The sequence below is a fragment of the Bos javanicus genome, chromosome 26 (assembly GCF_032452875.1).
Source record: "Bos javanicus breed banteng chromosome 26, ARS-OSU_banteng_1.0, whole genome shotgun sequence".
Lineage (NCBI taxonomy): Eukaryota > Metazoa > Chordata > Mammalia > Artiodactyla > Bovidae > Bos > Bos javanicus.
Genome location: NC_083893.1, coordinates 920,579 through 937,615, shown reverse-complemented (window position 1 = coordinate 937,615; position 17,037 = coordinate 920,579). Strand labels below are relative to the sequence as shown.

General features: G+C 36.2%; 1 protein-coding gene and 1 long non-coding RNA gene across 3 annotated transcripts in view; both read right to left on the bottom strand.

Annotated features, from left to right (window-relative positions):
- Positions 1-17,037, bottom strand: part of IPMK (inositol polyphosphate multikinase) — a 54,362-nt gene that overhangs the window by 20,046 nt on the left and 17,279 nt on the right. For both annotated transcript variants that reach the window (XM_061402650.1, XM_061402651.1), the window contains exons 2-3: positions 13,016-13,101; positions 6,335-6,431 (exon numbers count right to left, since the gene is read on the bottom strand). In XM_061402650.1, the coding sequence (XP_061258634.1) occupies positions 6,335-6,431; positions 13,016-13,101 (183 nt within the window). The remainder of the gene's footprint in view (positions 1-6,334; positions 6,432-13,015; positions 13,102-17,037) is intronic.
- LOC133239104 (uncharacterized) lies at positions 1,465-6,328 on the bottom strand. Its single transcript, XR_009733719.1, has 2 exons — positions 5,471-6,328; positions 1,465-5,399 (listed from the first exon to the last, which is right to left on the bottom strand). It is a non-coding gene; the product is annotated as an uncharacterized LOC133239104 (long non-coding RNA).

Sequence of the window (17,037 nt, the reverse complement as noted above, 5' to 3'; positions counted from 1 at the left end):
ATAATGAGACAAGTAGGAATATCCTGCTCAAGAAACTAGAACCCACCCATTTCTGTACTTTAAAAAGATAACCACAGGAAAGTATGATAAGATGGGGAAGAAGGAAGCACAGCAGTCCCCTTCACACACTTCCCATTTTCAGCTACCTTGAGGAAAGAGAAAGAAAGGGATCCATCCTCTCCCTAAAATTGTATAAAAATTTCAGTAACAAAGCTTATGTTTCAAATATCAGAAGAGACTAATTAGATCCCAATACAGTAAATCATTAGCATTCACAAGTTTATCATCATTAATTTCCATAACTCAAGAAACCCTGAAGGCCTTAGTGAGGTAAGGCTATACATGGGAAGACAAAAGATAGTGTGCAAATCTAGCTAAACATCACAGCATCTACAGTTCAGTGTAGGGTTATTATTTTCTACCTGCCAATTTGGTAGTGATTAAAAACAAAAACTGTTTTTTGGCCAAACAACAGAAACAAGAGAAGCTAAAGACTTTTTGCAAATCCCTATTTCATCCTCTCTTGGGAAAGAGAAAAATACAAATACAAACTCTCCTTACAGTAGGAATATAATAAATGCCTGCTTGAGTGAATCAGTGTTTGCTCTTCTCATTCTCTTTCTGCCCAAAGGGACTTTGGGTTTGGCCTTCTTCATCCTGTAATAAGTTGAGCCATTCCTTCAGTAAACAGGCCTAAGTATCATCAGTTTTATCTGACATTTATTTTGATTAGGCAAGGGCTTTCCTGGTGGCTCAGATGTTAAACAATCTGCCTGCAATGGAGGAGACCTGGGTTCAGTCTCTGGGTGGGGAAGATCGCTAGGAGAAGGAGAATTCAATGGACAGAGGAATCTGGCAGGCTACAGCCCATGGGGCCGCAAAGAGTTGGACATGACTGAGTGACTAATACTTGACTAGGCAAATGTGTTTTATCTTACTTTCAGATTCTTGATATGCTTTATTTGATTTGAATTACCAAATCATATAAAACATATATATATATATACACACACCATATAAATGGCTAAATTATTGATTATTAGCCTTTAGTTCATAATCCTTAAATTAAGACCTACTGAGAGTTGGTTTAGTGTATTCTTTTGGTTCTCTAAGTGAAAAGTTGAAATTTTGAGATCCTTGTTTCTCTTTCCCTCTAAGTTACTAAAAAAAAAATCAACATCAAAACCTGCTTTAGAGATGCATAGTTAAGGCAATGGCACCCCACTCCAGCACTCTTGCGTGGAAAATCCCATGGATGGAGGAGCCTGGGAGCCGCAGTCCATGGGGTCGCTAAGAGTCAGACACGACTGAGTGACTTCACTTTCACTTTTCACTTGCATGCATTGGAGAAGGAAATGGCAACCCACTCCAGTGTTCTTGCCTGGAGAATCCCAGGGACAGGGGAGCCTGGTGGACTGCCGTCTGTGGGGTCGCACAGAGTCGGACACGACTGAAGTGACTTAGCAGTCAAAAAATAAAAAAGGTTATATATCTAGCAGTTTGCCACAGTTGCTTCTGAATAAAATAGGGAAATGAGACATGATGTGGGAACTCAGATTTAAATTGATTTTTTTTCAGATTATCATCACTAGAAATAAATTTAAATACTGATTCTCTCTGAAAAAAATGCAAGAGAGCTTAATTCAAAATAAGTCAATCTCAAGACAATAACTTAAATGATCAAAGGCATTTTAACTACAGGAGAGCCTCATTGATAAGGCAATGCTACAGATAACAAAGGACACTCAGCCAAAACCCCTCTGGGTATAGAATGGTACAACAGTTCTCAATTTTTAGGTATATAGAGAATATGTTCTAAAAATTGGATGGACTAAGAATAAGATAGTGTTCTATCTGGAATAGTTTAGGTTCATTTTGACCAAAGTCAAGGAAATAAATTAAACTATATTGATATGATGTTTGGAAAATAATTATGACTTTTTGCTATGATGTAACTTGTAAGGAAAGTAAAAGTTAAAAAACATTTAGTATTTTTAAATATTAAAAAAATTAAAAAAGTTGATTTTTTCATATATACATATGAATTAATGTGTGTATAAATCACATAGAGAGCAAAATAACTATATTTACTTTTTTAAATTCTTAAAAGCTCTATTTAGTACAACAGATTCTGATGAAGCCAGTCAGTCAGAGGTCTAAAGACTGACATTTGTGAACCTCAAATCTAAGAGATAATCCATTAAGCTTAGTCTTAATATTTGTGTAATAAATAACAGGACATCTACTTTTCATAAATATATGGATCTCATTATAAGAAGTCACACTGACTAGAAATATAGTTCTCTATGGTTGTAAGAGAGAAATCTGTTATCTATTAATTTATGGAAAATGTATATAGAATTTCTATAGTTCTTTAATATTTTGAGGTAAAAATCGTAAAAATACCTACCAGGTAGTCCAAAATATACCACTTCATGCTTTTATAAGCAGTCTATAAGTTAAGACTTCTCAGTGGCCATACCAACAACAAGGTTAATATGCTCAAAATATTTATATATTTCATGTTGCTGATGATAGTATGTTTAAGATTACACAAGGTTACTATGAACAAAAAAGTTTTTCTATTTTAAGTGTATTTTCTATTTAAATATATACAATTAAATATAATTATCTTAAATATAAATTAAATACTTACATCGTTTTCTAATACATTACACATAAAAAAATTCTACTGCTGGAATACAGTCCTGATACTAAGAAAAAAAAAAAAAGGGCAGAAAATTCCCCAGTAACAAAGGAGAAAAAAATAAAAACATTTGAAATATTATGGAAAACTGAAAGATCTGCAAACACTTATAAACAGTAAAGATGAGATAACTATTCTTTTAAAGGAAAGACAAAGGTGAGGACATTTAGAGTTGAAGATTTATTCAGATCCTCTTAATGAATATTGATTATACAGATCATTACAACATAGGTTCCAAGTTTCATCATATTCTTTCCCACCCTATCTAGGCATTGGCTACTATTATCATTTCTGAACCTCCCAAAATGTAAAAAAGGCCGGGTGGTGAAACCCTGCCCATTTATGAAGCCAAATGGAAAAACAGAGGACGCCTTTCTTCTGCCTTTCACATCAATCATGAGCTATTTCTGAGAGCAACAGAAGCTTGAAGTATAAGGAATTATAAATAGAAGAGACCTTGAGTGTCCAAATGTGGGGTGAAGAGGGAGAAAGGGAACAGCTTATTTCAATCCATGCTTCTTAAAACCTGACTAGTAGTGAGATCCATAAACCTATCAATCAGTGAGACTAGAGATTACATTTGAGAACTCTCAATTTGCTCAAACCTACTTGAAGATATACTTTTCTATTCCTCCAAATAAATATTGATGGCACATGTATCTATGTGCTTATACACAAGTAAAATGAGATTTAACATACATAACTAGTTTCAAATCTTCAAATATAATTGTAACAAATACTTAACCTTAAAAAAAAACACTAGTCATATTCTAAGGTTTGCTAATGTGATGTTTGTATAACTCTATGACTGTAAATTTAAAAAAAATGGGTGAGATTTATGGTACATAAATTAAATGTCAATAAAACTGCCATAAGAAATTTAAAAGGTAAAAAACTGTTGGTCAGGACATCCTTATGCTTCCTTTAAGTGACAATAACTTGCTGTGCAAACTGGAAGTACTTTCTCTGTTTTACAACTTTGGATTCTAAGAATTATACAAAGTTGTATAACACTCTACCTTGAGACTTCCCTGGTGGAGTAGTGGATAGGAAATCTTCCTGCCAAGGCAGGGGACACGTGTTTGATCCCTGATCTGGGAAGATTCCACATGCTTCTGAGCAAGTAAGCACACATGCCACAACTATTGAAGCCCCAAACTTTTGCTCCAAAACAAGAGAAGCCACTGCAATGATAAGCTCATTTACCACAACGAAAAGTGGGCCCTGCTCACCACAATTACAGAGAAAGCCCACATGCAGTAACTAGACCTAGCACAGCCATAAATACATAAATAAAGATGCTCAAGTAGAAAGAGGGGAAAAAGAGTCAAGAAATAAATTATATCAATTTAATACTACGTAAAGTATAGTAATGCAAATCACAGTGTTCTATTAAAATTTAAGAAAATATTCATTTTCATGATCCTGTGGACTAAAGATGTCAAAAAGTTTCCCATCTTATATGTGTTTCATTTACAATCAAAATGATAAAAACAGAAAGAGGACTCCATGAATTCTCTAGCAAAATCAAAGCTTAACAATCTCTATGGTGCAGTTCTCCTTCCAGAGCTAAAAACTGGAAAGGAAGGGGGTTCCGTGACTGTCCAGTGGTTAGGACTCAGTGCTTTCACTGCTGTGGCCCAAGTTCAATTCCTTATCAAAGGAACTCCCAGGAAGTTGCAGTGCGGCCAAAAAGAAAAAATATGTTTTTAATTTTAAAAAATAAATTAAAATATTTTTCAAAAGATTACAAAGGAATAGGAAATTTCCTAAGGCAATTGTTGGTATTACAGGACTACATCTATTTACATGTATACTTCTATTTACATTTTCTCTTCTTTTTTCTCATTTTCCTTGCCTCATCTTTTCAACTCAGTAGTACCAACATCTCCATTTATACTCAAATAAGAGTTTCAGAGTTTACAAAGCATTTTCACATAAAATAACATGCATTTTCACAACTCCACGTGAAATTATTTTCAATGTATAGAAGAAAAAGTGGACCTCCAAAAGGTTAATGAGTTAGAGTAGTTCACAAAATTTGGAAATAACCAACAAAGAAGCCAAGGCTTCTGACTTCAAAGTTACTGATCTTTCTACATTAACATAGATATCCCTCAGGATTATTTGGTATTGAAAACCAAAAAGGTATTGATTGCTAGCAAGTCTTTGATTTTTAAATTATTTTAAATTATACAATTCTAGACTATAAAATGTTTCAATTAAAATATTTCTTCTCCTACCCAAATTCTTCTTATATACTCTACTTTTCAAAATAATGATGCTGTTGGCTCAATTATTTGACCCACTCTATTTTTTTTTTTGGTTGTGCCTCATGACATGCAGCATCTTAGTTCCCTGACCAGGGCTTGAACCTGTGCCCCTTGCAGTGGAAGTGTGGAGTTCTAACCACTGGACCACCAGAGAATTCTCTCTACCCCTTCTAAATAATTTTTAAACTTAACATTTAACTATCTAGATATAGATTAGACAAGGAAAAAGGAGGGAAGGGAAGAGGGAAGAAAGACAAGGAAAGAAAAAAGGAGGAGAAAAGAAAAAGGGAAAGTAAAGAAGAGGAAAGTGAGAAGAGAAGGGGGAAGACAGGAAGGAGGGAAAGAAAGGAAAAGCAGGAGCAGAGCAAAGCTCAAGTCTCCTGCCTCCCCAAATGAAGCACAGAAGAATCCTACAAATCCTGGGGAACCATTGATTTACTATTATCTGAGGATACTCACAAGAGATACTATGAGTCCTTATTAATGAAACCTAGCATAAGTAGTGACAAAGAACTGAGGGAAAGAACAAGCTCAAACTTGAGTCCCCATCTCTTCCTGTTCTCAAAATGTGGTTCAAGCACTATCTCCATTAGGAAGAAAAAACAACAAACACACTTTTATTTAATAAGCATATCATGAACTCCAACACAGACAGATACACATTATCAAAATGTCTGGGAGTTGAGCCTATTAATTTGCATTTTAGCAAGACTATGGGTTTTTCTTAAACTCAGTCAAGTTTGAAATTCTTCCCTCACTCATGAATCTTCTTCAATGGTTAGCAGTCATGTTACCAGTTTAACTGACTTTTGTCTGCTCTGTCAAAGGCCTTAATGTGGCAAATACTGCTTCAAGTATTAACTAATATTAAGAGAGAAATTCTGTGCCCTTACATAAAAAATTTTGTCCTCTATATGAAAATTACAAGTATTTTTTAAAGCATGCAAGTAGGAAATGAAGGAACAAGACAGAAGATAGGAAGGAAGTTACACAAAGAAAATATTTCTTGATTTTTCTTTTTTCAAAATGGGAAAAGAAATTGCTCAAAATGTTTGAAAAAAAGAACATCTGATAATTAAGAGTATTAAGTACTAATGTATATATATACATATATATATATATATATGTTCATTCAATTGTTTAAGAAATGGGTTATTAATTTGTATATGCTATTTAAGAAACTGGTTATGAAAAGCAAAAGTATTAATTAGTTTTCTTAATGAATAAGAGAAAGAGTAGTAAGAAAAACACATATATTCTGTTTTTATAATACGAGGCTTAATCTTACTTAAATCTTTTAAAAAGCAATTCTCATAAATTAAGACTAAAAGATGGATTTTAAAGAAAAGATTACCATTTGGTGCAGTAGGAGGTGACCAGATGCCGTAATATTTTGGCAAATATTTTTGTAGCTCTAAAAGAATATCATCAGTACAATCAGCAGCAAAAACCTGAAACAAAGAGAAATGGAACATTTGCAAGTCAGTTCCTTGTAATGCTTTCTAACTGCTCCACACATTTCTCAAATAACACAATACAATGAATCATAATTTATCCAGTATGAGTTTTAACTGGAATTTAATAAGTTTAAGTCCGGAATAAGCAAAAAAAAAAAAAAACTCTATGTGTCTCCAATGAGAAACTCTGTATTATTTAGAGCATATTCTTGGTTATCTAATTCTAGCCTTTCACTGTCCTTGAACTATTTTACAACAAAGTAAGTTGTAGATAACTCTTAGCAAATGCAAAAGAATTCTTGTCCATAGACAAAGAATAAATTCTGGCCAGAGGAGGATCTGTGCCTCACTGGAGTCTCAGTGGTAAAGAATCCATCTGTAATGCAGGAGACTTGCAGGAGACATGGGTTCAATTCCTGGGTCAGGGAGATCCTATGGAGAAGGAAACAGCAACCCACTCCAATACTTATGCCTGGGAAATTCCGTAGACATAGGAGCCTGGCGGGTTGCAGCCCATGGGGTCACAAAGAGTGAGACACAACTGACCACTAAACAGCAACAGAGGAGGATTACTGACTTCCCTCCAATCTCCCTGGAAAGGGAGAGTTTACAGTGTTCTTATGTACACTCATTTCACCTTCCCTTTATGCCATATAAATTTGTGCTTCTTTGACTTTTCTTTTGAACTAGGTTTTAACGTCTGCTTAGTTCTGATACTAAGTAGGGCCCTGTGGGGCTCCTGAGCACAAAGCCTTTCCGTATCCCCCATTTCTTTGATTATAAGAAAGAGGCTTCATTTAGCCTCCATGACCTTCCCTGAGTTCCAATGTGCAGATGCAAGCAGTTACTAAATAGGAAAGAGAGGTGAAGTGACACCAGGGAGAAACAGTCAAGAGCAGCCTTGGGGGAAGGTCCTGTTTCCCTATCAAGGGATACACACAACACTATCTTTGAGCTGTTTTGACCCCAGACAAGTTTGAACCTGAAAGCTGATGACACTGACTCCTACTTACCTCACCACTAACCCATCAGAAGAATGCAAGCCAGTCACTGCTTTGATCCTTATCACCTACCCCCACCTCATGTCTGTTAAGACCTTTTCCTATTGCCCAGTTCTTGAGGGGATAGCCTGCTGGGTTCCCTTTTTGCCTGGCAAAGAAATAAAGCCACTTTTTCTCTCTCCTCCATAACAATTTCCATATTTGTTTGGCATCGGCACACAAAGTCAATATTTTCGCATCACTTACCTCATTAAATGAGTTTAAACAAAATCTTTAACGTGTGTTTATTTTATATCTGTAAAGAAACTGTGATTTTACCTTAAAAAATGTATCATTTAACTCAATGTAAGTCTAAGTATTGTTCATTTAATTATTTGATTTATAACCAGTAATAATTCTAGAAAACAATGAAATATGCAGATATCCTGGAACTAGATTTTTAATTTTTCTTTTAGAAAAGCAGAAAGAAAATATTTTTTGTTTCAGACTCAGAGACTGAGGGAAAGAACTTCTGGTTGTCAGGGAAAGGGTGAGTGAAAGGAATAGTTAGGGAGTTTGGGATAACAGGTACACACTGTTGTATCTACAATGGAAAATCAACAAGGACCTACTGTATAGCACAGGGAAGTCTGCTCAATGTTATGTGGCAACCTGGATAGGAGGGTAGCTTGGGGAGAATGCATACATGTATATGTATGATGAGTCCCTTTGCCGTCCACCTGAAACTATCACAACACTGTTAATCGGCTACACTCCAATACAAAATAAAAGGCTTAATAATAACTTGTAAGATATCTTACTCATTAACTCTTGCCAAATAGGTCTACTAATAATAATGACTAGCAAGACATCTTACCCATTAACTCTTGCCAAATATGGTGTACCTAAGTACTCAAAACCATTTAAGTTTACTCATGTAAAATGCTTATGAAATCTCAGTATCAGAATTCTAATTATATATGTTCAAACCACATTCACATCAAGTAGTTATATATGACATAATTCTATTGAATAAACTCAAGTATGGCAGAAACTCACCAAACGTGATACATTGTATTTTCCAGCTTCCCCTATTGAAATGTGAGCAGAAATGAAATCAGTCACTTCCTGGCCAAGGTAATTAAAAGCAGTGTGTACCTTATCATCCCTTTGTTCCTGGCACAAAGACATTGAAGACACAGTGTTCATGATGACCTAACAAGATGGAGGAGCCAAATACATCTATGTGCTTACCTGAAGAAGTCCACGATATAAGTGAAAAGATAAAAGAACTAGAAGAGTAGAAAGATAAACTTTCTCTTATGTTAAATATGTTTTTTAAAGTATTAAGACTGATCTTTACTACAACATGTCAAACAAGATAACCTAAACAACTCTGTACCTAGAAATGTAGGATAAAATATAATATTTTCTTAAATGCATAGCTGAGCTCCCATGATTAAAAAAAGGAAATTCACAGAGATCTAAAATAAAGAGGAAACCCAAAGTGCTAAGCTGAGCAGTCATTTGGGCTCAGATGTCCACTCTGAAAACCTGAACCAAAGGATCTCTGAACTTAGGATCAGTCCTAGATGAGGACAGAGATACTAAAAGAGGGAGAGTAAAAAATGCTCTGAGCCAAGCTAATACAGAAAAAAACAGCAAATAAACAATATCAGGAATAAAAAGGGAGTCATAATTAAACTAGCATAGCATTTTAAAAAATACTATGAAGAACTTTACCAGGTGGATAATTACATAAAACTATAAACTATATTTTAATACCACATTAACGAAGAAAATCAAAACATTTAAGAAACTGAATCATTAGTTAAAAAATATATCCCTTCCCAGGAACAAATGAAAGGAAAGATGGAAAGGACTTATGGAAGAAAAAGAGACAAGTCAACAGGCTGCTGTGATGAATTTATAGGTAAGTTTTATCAAGTCTAAGGAATCAAATACTTCTCTGATACAAATTCTTCCACAGAAAAGAAAAAGGAATGCCCCTCAAAACTCATTTTATGAAGCTAAAAGAAACTTGGTATCAAAACAGGACAAGGACAATATGTGAAGAAAATAATAACCTCATTCATGAGCATAGCTGTAAAAAATCTTATATATGTTAACAAGGCAATGGCACCCCACTCCAGTACTCTTGCCTGGAAAATCCCATGGACGGAGGAGCCTGGTAGGCTCCAGTCCATGGGGTCACTAAGAGTCGGGCACGGCTGAGCGACTTCACTTTCACTTTTCACTTTCATGCATTGGAGAAGGAAATGGCAACCCACTCCAGTATTCTTGCCTGGAGAATCCCAGGGACAGAGGAGCCTAGTGGGCTGCCGTCTATGGGGTCTCACAGAGTCGGACACAACTGAAGCGACTTAGCAGCAGCAGCAGCAAACAAAACCCAGTAATGCATATTATTAAAAAACAAAAATGACATGTCCAAGTATGTTTTATTTCAAAAATCAAAGGTAATGTAATATTAGAAATCTGTTATGGCATTTACCAGTGGCTTCCCCAGTGGCTCAGATGGTAAGGAATCTGCCTGCAATGCAGGAGACCTGGGTTCGATCCCTGGGTTGGCAAGATCCCCAGGAGAAGGGAATGGCTACTCATTCCTGTATTCTTGCCTGAAGAATTCCATGGAGGAGAGTATAAAAGCTGGCTTAAAACTCAACTTTCAAAAACTAAAATTGCAGCATTTGGTTCCATCACTATATGGCAAACAGATGGTGAAAAAGTGGATAAGTGGAAACAGTGGCAGATTTTATTCTCCTGGGTTCAAAAATCACTGCGGACAGTGACTGCAGCCATAAAATCAAAAGATGTTTGCTCCTTGGAAGAAAAGCTATGATAAAGCTAGACAGCGTATTTGAAAACAGTTATCACTTTGCCAACAAAGGTCTGTCTCAGTCAAAGTTATGGTTTTTCCAGTAGTCATGTATAAATGTCAGAGTTGGACCATAAAGTAGGCTGAGTGCCAAAGAACAGATGCTTTTGAAATGCAGTGCTGGAGAAGACCCTTGAGAGTCCCCTTGGACAGCAAGGAAATCAAACCAGTCAATCCTAAAGGAAATCAACCCTGAATATTCATTGGAAGGATTGATGCTGAAGCTAAAGCTCCAATCCTCTGGCCACCTGATATGAAGAGCTGACTCATTGGAAAAGACCCTGATGCTGGGAAAGATTGAGGGCAGGAGGAGAGGTGGGCAAAAAAGGATGAAATGGTTGGATGGCATCACTGACTCAATGGACATGAGTCTGAGCAAACTCTGGGACATAGGGAAGGACAGCAAAGCCTGGTGTGCTATAGTTCATGGGGTCAAAAGAGTCGGACACAACTTAGAAAATGAACAAGGGTATTTACCACATTAACAGATTAAAAGAGGAAACTCATGATCATTTCAACAGATACAGAAAATCTTTGCCCTCCTGCATTGTCTCTTCCTGGTACAAGAAACTAGGGGGTTGGTGAATAGCTGAGGTCACTTATTTACTTCTCTAGTTTCCTCCTTATCAGTCCAAGTTGTCTCTTAAAGTTACCTTGCTGAGTTCCAGCAACCACTCCTTCTCCATGCTGACCAGGCCTACAGATGGTATAGCCTTCTCTCTTGCAGGTGACCTTAAACTCTGACTAAATCATTGTAAATGGTCCTTTTATTAAACTGATAGAGTGTATCATTTGTTCCTTGAGAAAATCTTAACTCACAAAGAAAGCACTTTCTTTAATTTGTGGAGAATTATCTCTCAAAAACTTAGCTTGAAAGTCATACTTTAACAGGGAAATGTTAGAAGCACTTTTACTAAATGAGGAGAAGATTCCCCCCACTATTGCTTCAGTTCATCACACTGAACTATATAGAAATCCCCGATAGAAGTATATAGATTCAAAAGGGTTTCCAATCACAGAAGATGCAACCATCTATACAGAAAGCAACTAAAATTGTTAGAAAGTCTCAGATAAATATAAGTTACTAAGAGTTCACCAAGATTATTGTATGTAAGAACACCGTACAAATATCTCACTCCTGTGTATTAGCAATCATTGGAAAACTTAACTCAAAAAAATACTGTTTACAATAGAAACAAAAAATAAGAATGAATCCAACTAAGAATGAATCCCACTAAGTATGTGCAAGACTTTTACAGAGTAAATATAAAATATTTTCTTTGAAAAAGAGGAAGTGTCAGCAATTGAAAGCATATTCTAGAGCCAGACTGCCTATGTTCAAATCCAGGGACCATCATTAACTATTTGAATGATCCTGGTCAAATTATTTAAATTAATCATAGTTTAGTATAAAATGAGGATAATAACAGTGTATCTAACTCACAGGTTGTTGTTAAATGAGTTGGTAAAGCATTACTAGCAAGTATTTGGTTTTTGTTTTGCATTATCTTTTTACTTGCACCTAAATTTAAGAGGTTAAAGTCTGCACCTCAAAAGACACTAACAAGAAAATGAAGACAATTCAGAGAATAGGGGAAATATTACAAGTCACATATGAAAATCAAAGCAAATTACAATAAAATTAACACTTCACATTCACTTGAATGCCTATTTAAAAACAAAAACAAAACTAACAAGTGTTGATGAGGATAAAGAAAAACTGGAATCCTCATATATTAGTGGTGAAAGTGTAAAATAGGGCAGGCACTTTGGGAAACACTTTTGACAGTTTCACAAATAATTAAATGTAGAATTACTATATGACCCAGTAATTCCACTCCATATCCAATTCTAATATCTAAAAGAATTAGAAAATAGGTATTCAAATAAATACCGATACATAAATGTTCATAACAGCCTTATCTACAAAAGCCAAAAGATAGAAACAATCCAAATGTTCTTCAATGAGTGAATGAATAAACAAAATGTGGTATGTAAATTTAATGAAGTATTACTCAGCCACAAAAAGGAACAAAGTTCTAGTGCCTATCACAAACTTTAAAAACATGCTCAACAAAAGAAGCTAGATACAAAAATAACTAAATCCATAGAAAGCAGGTTGGTGGGTGGAAGACATTGGGGTGAGGGAGGAATAGGACATCGTGGCTTAATTGGGTACAGGGTTTTTTGTGTGTGTGTGTGTGTGCTGAAAATGTTTTGTTAACTAGATAAAGGTGATGGTTGCAAAACATTGTGAATCTTCTAAAAATTATTCCTAGTAATAAGGTTAATTAAATGTTAACTGTCCCCCAATCCTTCCTTCCCCTCTACCCTCCTTTGGAGTTTCATAGTACACACTAGCATGTTCAAGGCTCAAAGAAATTCTATAGTAAAAAAAAAAAAGTACTTAGTTAAACTCAGTATTTCTGAAAAATACAGTCTATCATCTAAGTGTTTTTCAAAAATGTAGGTCAAAACCCATCAATCAAAATTAATTCAGTATATCAAAATAAGAATCACTCAAAAATGAAATAGAATAGAAAATACTAGAATATATTAAACATTGCATTTTTTTGAGCTGTTATTTCAGTCACATACAAAGTGTACTAAGACATGTTATCAAATGTATTTCTTATTGAGTCAGCAGCATAAAATTATGAAAAGCACTTTGAATACAACAAAACAAATCTTACCTCACTTACCATATTATAAAATTCCAGCTCTCTTGGACCCCTTGGAGGCGGCTGCAATTGTTTCAAAACTGTGCCATCTGGATGTTGCAGTATACCTACAGAACAAAAATAAGATATTCTAAAATGCTTTAATAGCCAATTTCATAAATTTAACAGTTTCCTTTTACTTATTTCAGAAATTGAAACATTCAAACAACATATTTCAGTGCCTGTTATAGGCAAAGCACCAGGAACACAAATTCTAAATAGCTTGCTTTTGTTGTTTCCAACTGTTATGCCCCTTATAGCCCCCTCAGACTTTCTAATAAATAGAACATATTTAAATTTTTATAGAAATTCTTCAGTAATAGACTTTCCAGGAGATGTTAATTTATAGTTAAATAAGAAGCAAATTGGGCCTCCCCATTCTGAAGGAGATCCACCCTGGGATTTCTTTAGAAGGAACGATGCTAAAGCTGAAACTCCAGTACTTTGGCCACCTCATGCGAAGAGTTGACTCGTTGGAAAAGACTCTGATGCTGGGAGGGATTGGGGGCAGAAGGAGAAGGGGATGACAGAGGATGAGATGGCTGGATGGCATCACCGACTCGATGGACATGAGTTTGAGTGAACTCTGGGAGTTGGTGATGGACAGGGAGGCCTGGCGTGCTGTGATTCATGGGGTCGCGAAGATTCGGACACGACTGAGCGACTGAACTGAACTGAACTGATAGCTCAGTTGGGTAAAGAATCCACCTGCAATGCAGGAGACCCTGGTTCAATTCCTGAGTCGGGAAGATCCACTGGAGAAGGGATAGGCTACCCACTCCAGTATTCTTGGGCCTCCCTGTGACTCAGCTGGTAAATAATTCACCTGCAATGCCCAGGGAGACCTAGGTTTGACCCCTGGGTTGGGAGGATGCCCTGGAGAAGGGAAAGGCTACCCACCCCAGTATTCTGGCCTGGAGAATTCCATGGACTGTGTAGTTCATGGGGTCGCAAAGAGTCGGACACGGCTGAGTGACCTTCACTTTCAAGAAGCAAATTAAAAGCAGCATAAACTGATACCACTTTTATAAGCAAACAAAAAAATGTTAACAGTGGTTCTATATGAGTTTCCCATTTTTTCATTTTTTTAAGTTTCTCTAATCTGTTATAAGAAAGCAACTAAAGTTTTTCCTGAGTCAGATGCACTGTGTAAAGCTGTACTGATAGCATGAGGGCACCAAGCCAATGCGAAATGTAGGGGCTGAAATCAAGTGCCAAGCCTGGACAAGAAGGGGCACCATTTTATGATATGCCCACTCAAAGGGGAGACTGTTTTTCATTTATATGTGAAAATCTTAAATTTTCATATATTGAGATTTCATAAAATCATGCCAGTTAGAACACAACAGAGCTCAAATAAATCTATTTCCAATTTTGATAAAATACACTACTTAAGTTTCTATTTCTTTGGCAAATTTCAGGAATTTTTAAGGACAAAAATGCAGAATTTAATCAACAAAGTATCAACCTAAAAGATACAATAATCGAGTTTGTTTAAGTGCTACTTATAGAATATAAGGAAGGTAAAAACATTAATTCATATGGGTAAGATTGGTTGGTAAGTAATGAAAAGATTTTGGGACTTCAAAGAACAGTCTAACATAGCTAAAAGTTACTGAAGAGAAATACTGTTCCAAAAGTCTGGGACAGCCTTCACGCCCATGGTAACAAACATTTTCAATGGGCTAATGAATAAAGGTAGATGTAAAAAAGCCCTGGAGCTTCCTGATGGCTCAGTGGTAAACAATCAGCCTGCCAATGAAAGAAACACAAGTTCGATCCCTGATCCAGGAAGATCCCACATGCCGCAGGGCAACTAAGCCCCTGTACCACAACTACTGAGCCTGTGTTCTAGAGCCTGGGAGCTGATACTGAGCCTTTATGCCACAACTACTGAAGCCCATGAGTCCTAGAACCTGTGCTCCACAAGAGAAGCCATCATAATGAGAAGTGTATGCACCAAAACTACAGATTAGCCCCCTCTCCACAACTAGACAAAAGTGTGTGCAGCAACATAGACCCAGGACAGCCAAAAATAAATAAATAAATAAACCTTAAAAATACTTTATTTAAAAAAACAGGACTGATGAGCTGAATTGGGAGGGAGCAGCGAGCATTCATCAGTGAAGAGAGAACTATGAAACTTCCCCACATTGAGGCAGACACCTCATCTAGAAACAGGTGAGTCTGCCATTAGACAAACATTTTAGTAGGCAAGCAGAAATCAGACTGTAGACAACAGCGTGGGGTACCAGGATGGATTACAGACTATAGTCCTAACATAAAAAAAGATTGCTTGATCCAGTAATTCTCCCACACTATTCACTCTGAAAAATACCACTCCAGGTTTTCAGAGAAAGCAGCCATGGAGAAGGAGATAGTAATACCAGGCATTCTCCCAGTGAATGAATTATAGGATCTAAAAGTAAACCACTAGTATCTTACACTGCAGCCAAATCCCTTACAGCTGAAAAACAGTCAGGATAAGAAAAGAAACATCTTGGAAGGCTGAGCCAACACCACATGAACTGAATCTAAGAATGCAGCCCAGCACCAGGTTCAACTAAATTCTAGAGGGAATATGATTTATCAGTCCCTCACTCTAAACAGAGGGGAAGGGCTTATACTCTATGTGGAACAAAACAAAACAAAAAATAATATATTTCACTTCCCAGGGTTCTTTTCTTTCTTCTCACTGTTTTTTAAATAAGGTATCCAAAATTCAATTTAAAAATTGAGACATACCAAAAGAAGGAAGTGTGATGTATAACCAAAAGAAAACAGTCGACAGATGATGACACATAGATGAACGAGTACTTATAACTACCAAACAAGGATGTTAAAACAATTATAAGTATGATGCAATAGAAACTATAGGAAAAATGGATATAAACACTGAATAGATACTTTAGGAGAAATGCAAAGTCTAAAAAAGAACCAAAAGAAATTCTAGAAGTAAAAAGACACAGTATCTGAAATAACAATTATCAGCAGATGATTAAGAATAGGCAATCAAAGAGACTGATAATAAACTTTAAGGAAGGTCTACAGAAAATATCTAAATTAGTGCAGTGAGAGAAAAAGTATCTAAAAAGAAAAACGGAATAAAGCACTAGTAGCCTGTAGGACTGGAGAAGGCAAGGGCAACCCACTCCAGTACTCTTGCCTGGGAAGTCCCATGGACGGAGGAGCCTGGTGGGCTGCCGTCTATGGGGTCACACAGAGTCAGACATGACTGAAGCAACTTAGCAGCAGCAGCCTATAGGATAATATAAAGCATTCTAACAAATACATAGTTGGGGTATCATAAGGAAAAAAGAGAATGGGTCAGAAAAATAATTCTGGACTTCCACTTCTACATAGTATACAAAAAGCTGAAAGAACACCACTCCCATCTTAAAATAAGGAAAAGTTAGATAATCTACAAAATTGTAACTTTTCTTGAAACCATTAGAGCACTGAGACTGTAAACTACAAACATATAATCTAACCACTATGATATGCCCAATGGGAGCATTCCCTTGCTTATGGTAGCACACGGCAAGAAGATGGGACTACCTTACAAGGCAGTAAGAATAATTCAGCTAATATTTTTAACAAACAGTTAACAATAACAAGTTAGGGAGGGACTACTGACTTCGAAAAATTACAAAACACTTGCAACATCTTTTTCAGAAACCCCTCTCTGTGTCCAAGACTGGAGTAAAAGAAAAAAAAAAACCAAAACTGAATAAAAAGATAAAAGCAACCCTCAAAGGTACAGTCCTTGAGGAAGCAAACACCATTCCTGTAAGCAGATAGAGCAGGGAGTCCCTGGAGAAAAAGAACCAGGCACAGCTTTCTTGACATAAGAGAAACCATTTTAGGTCTAAGTTGTTTGGGAACCTAAGCCTGGCCACAATGCTTGCCCTTGAACAGGACCCAGTAATTAACAATCTTAAGGGAAGTTGGATGGCATCACCAGCTTAATAGACAAGAGTTTGAGTAAATTCTGGGAGATAGTG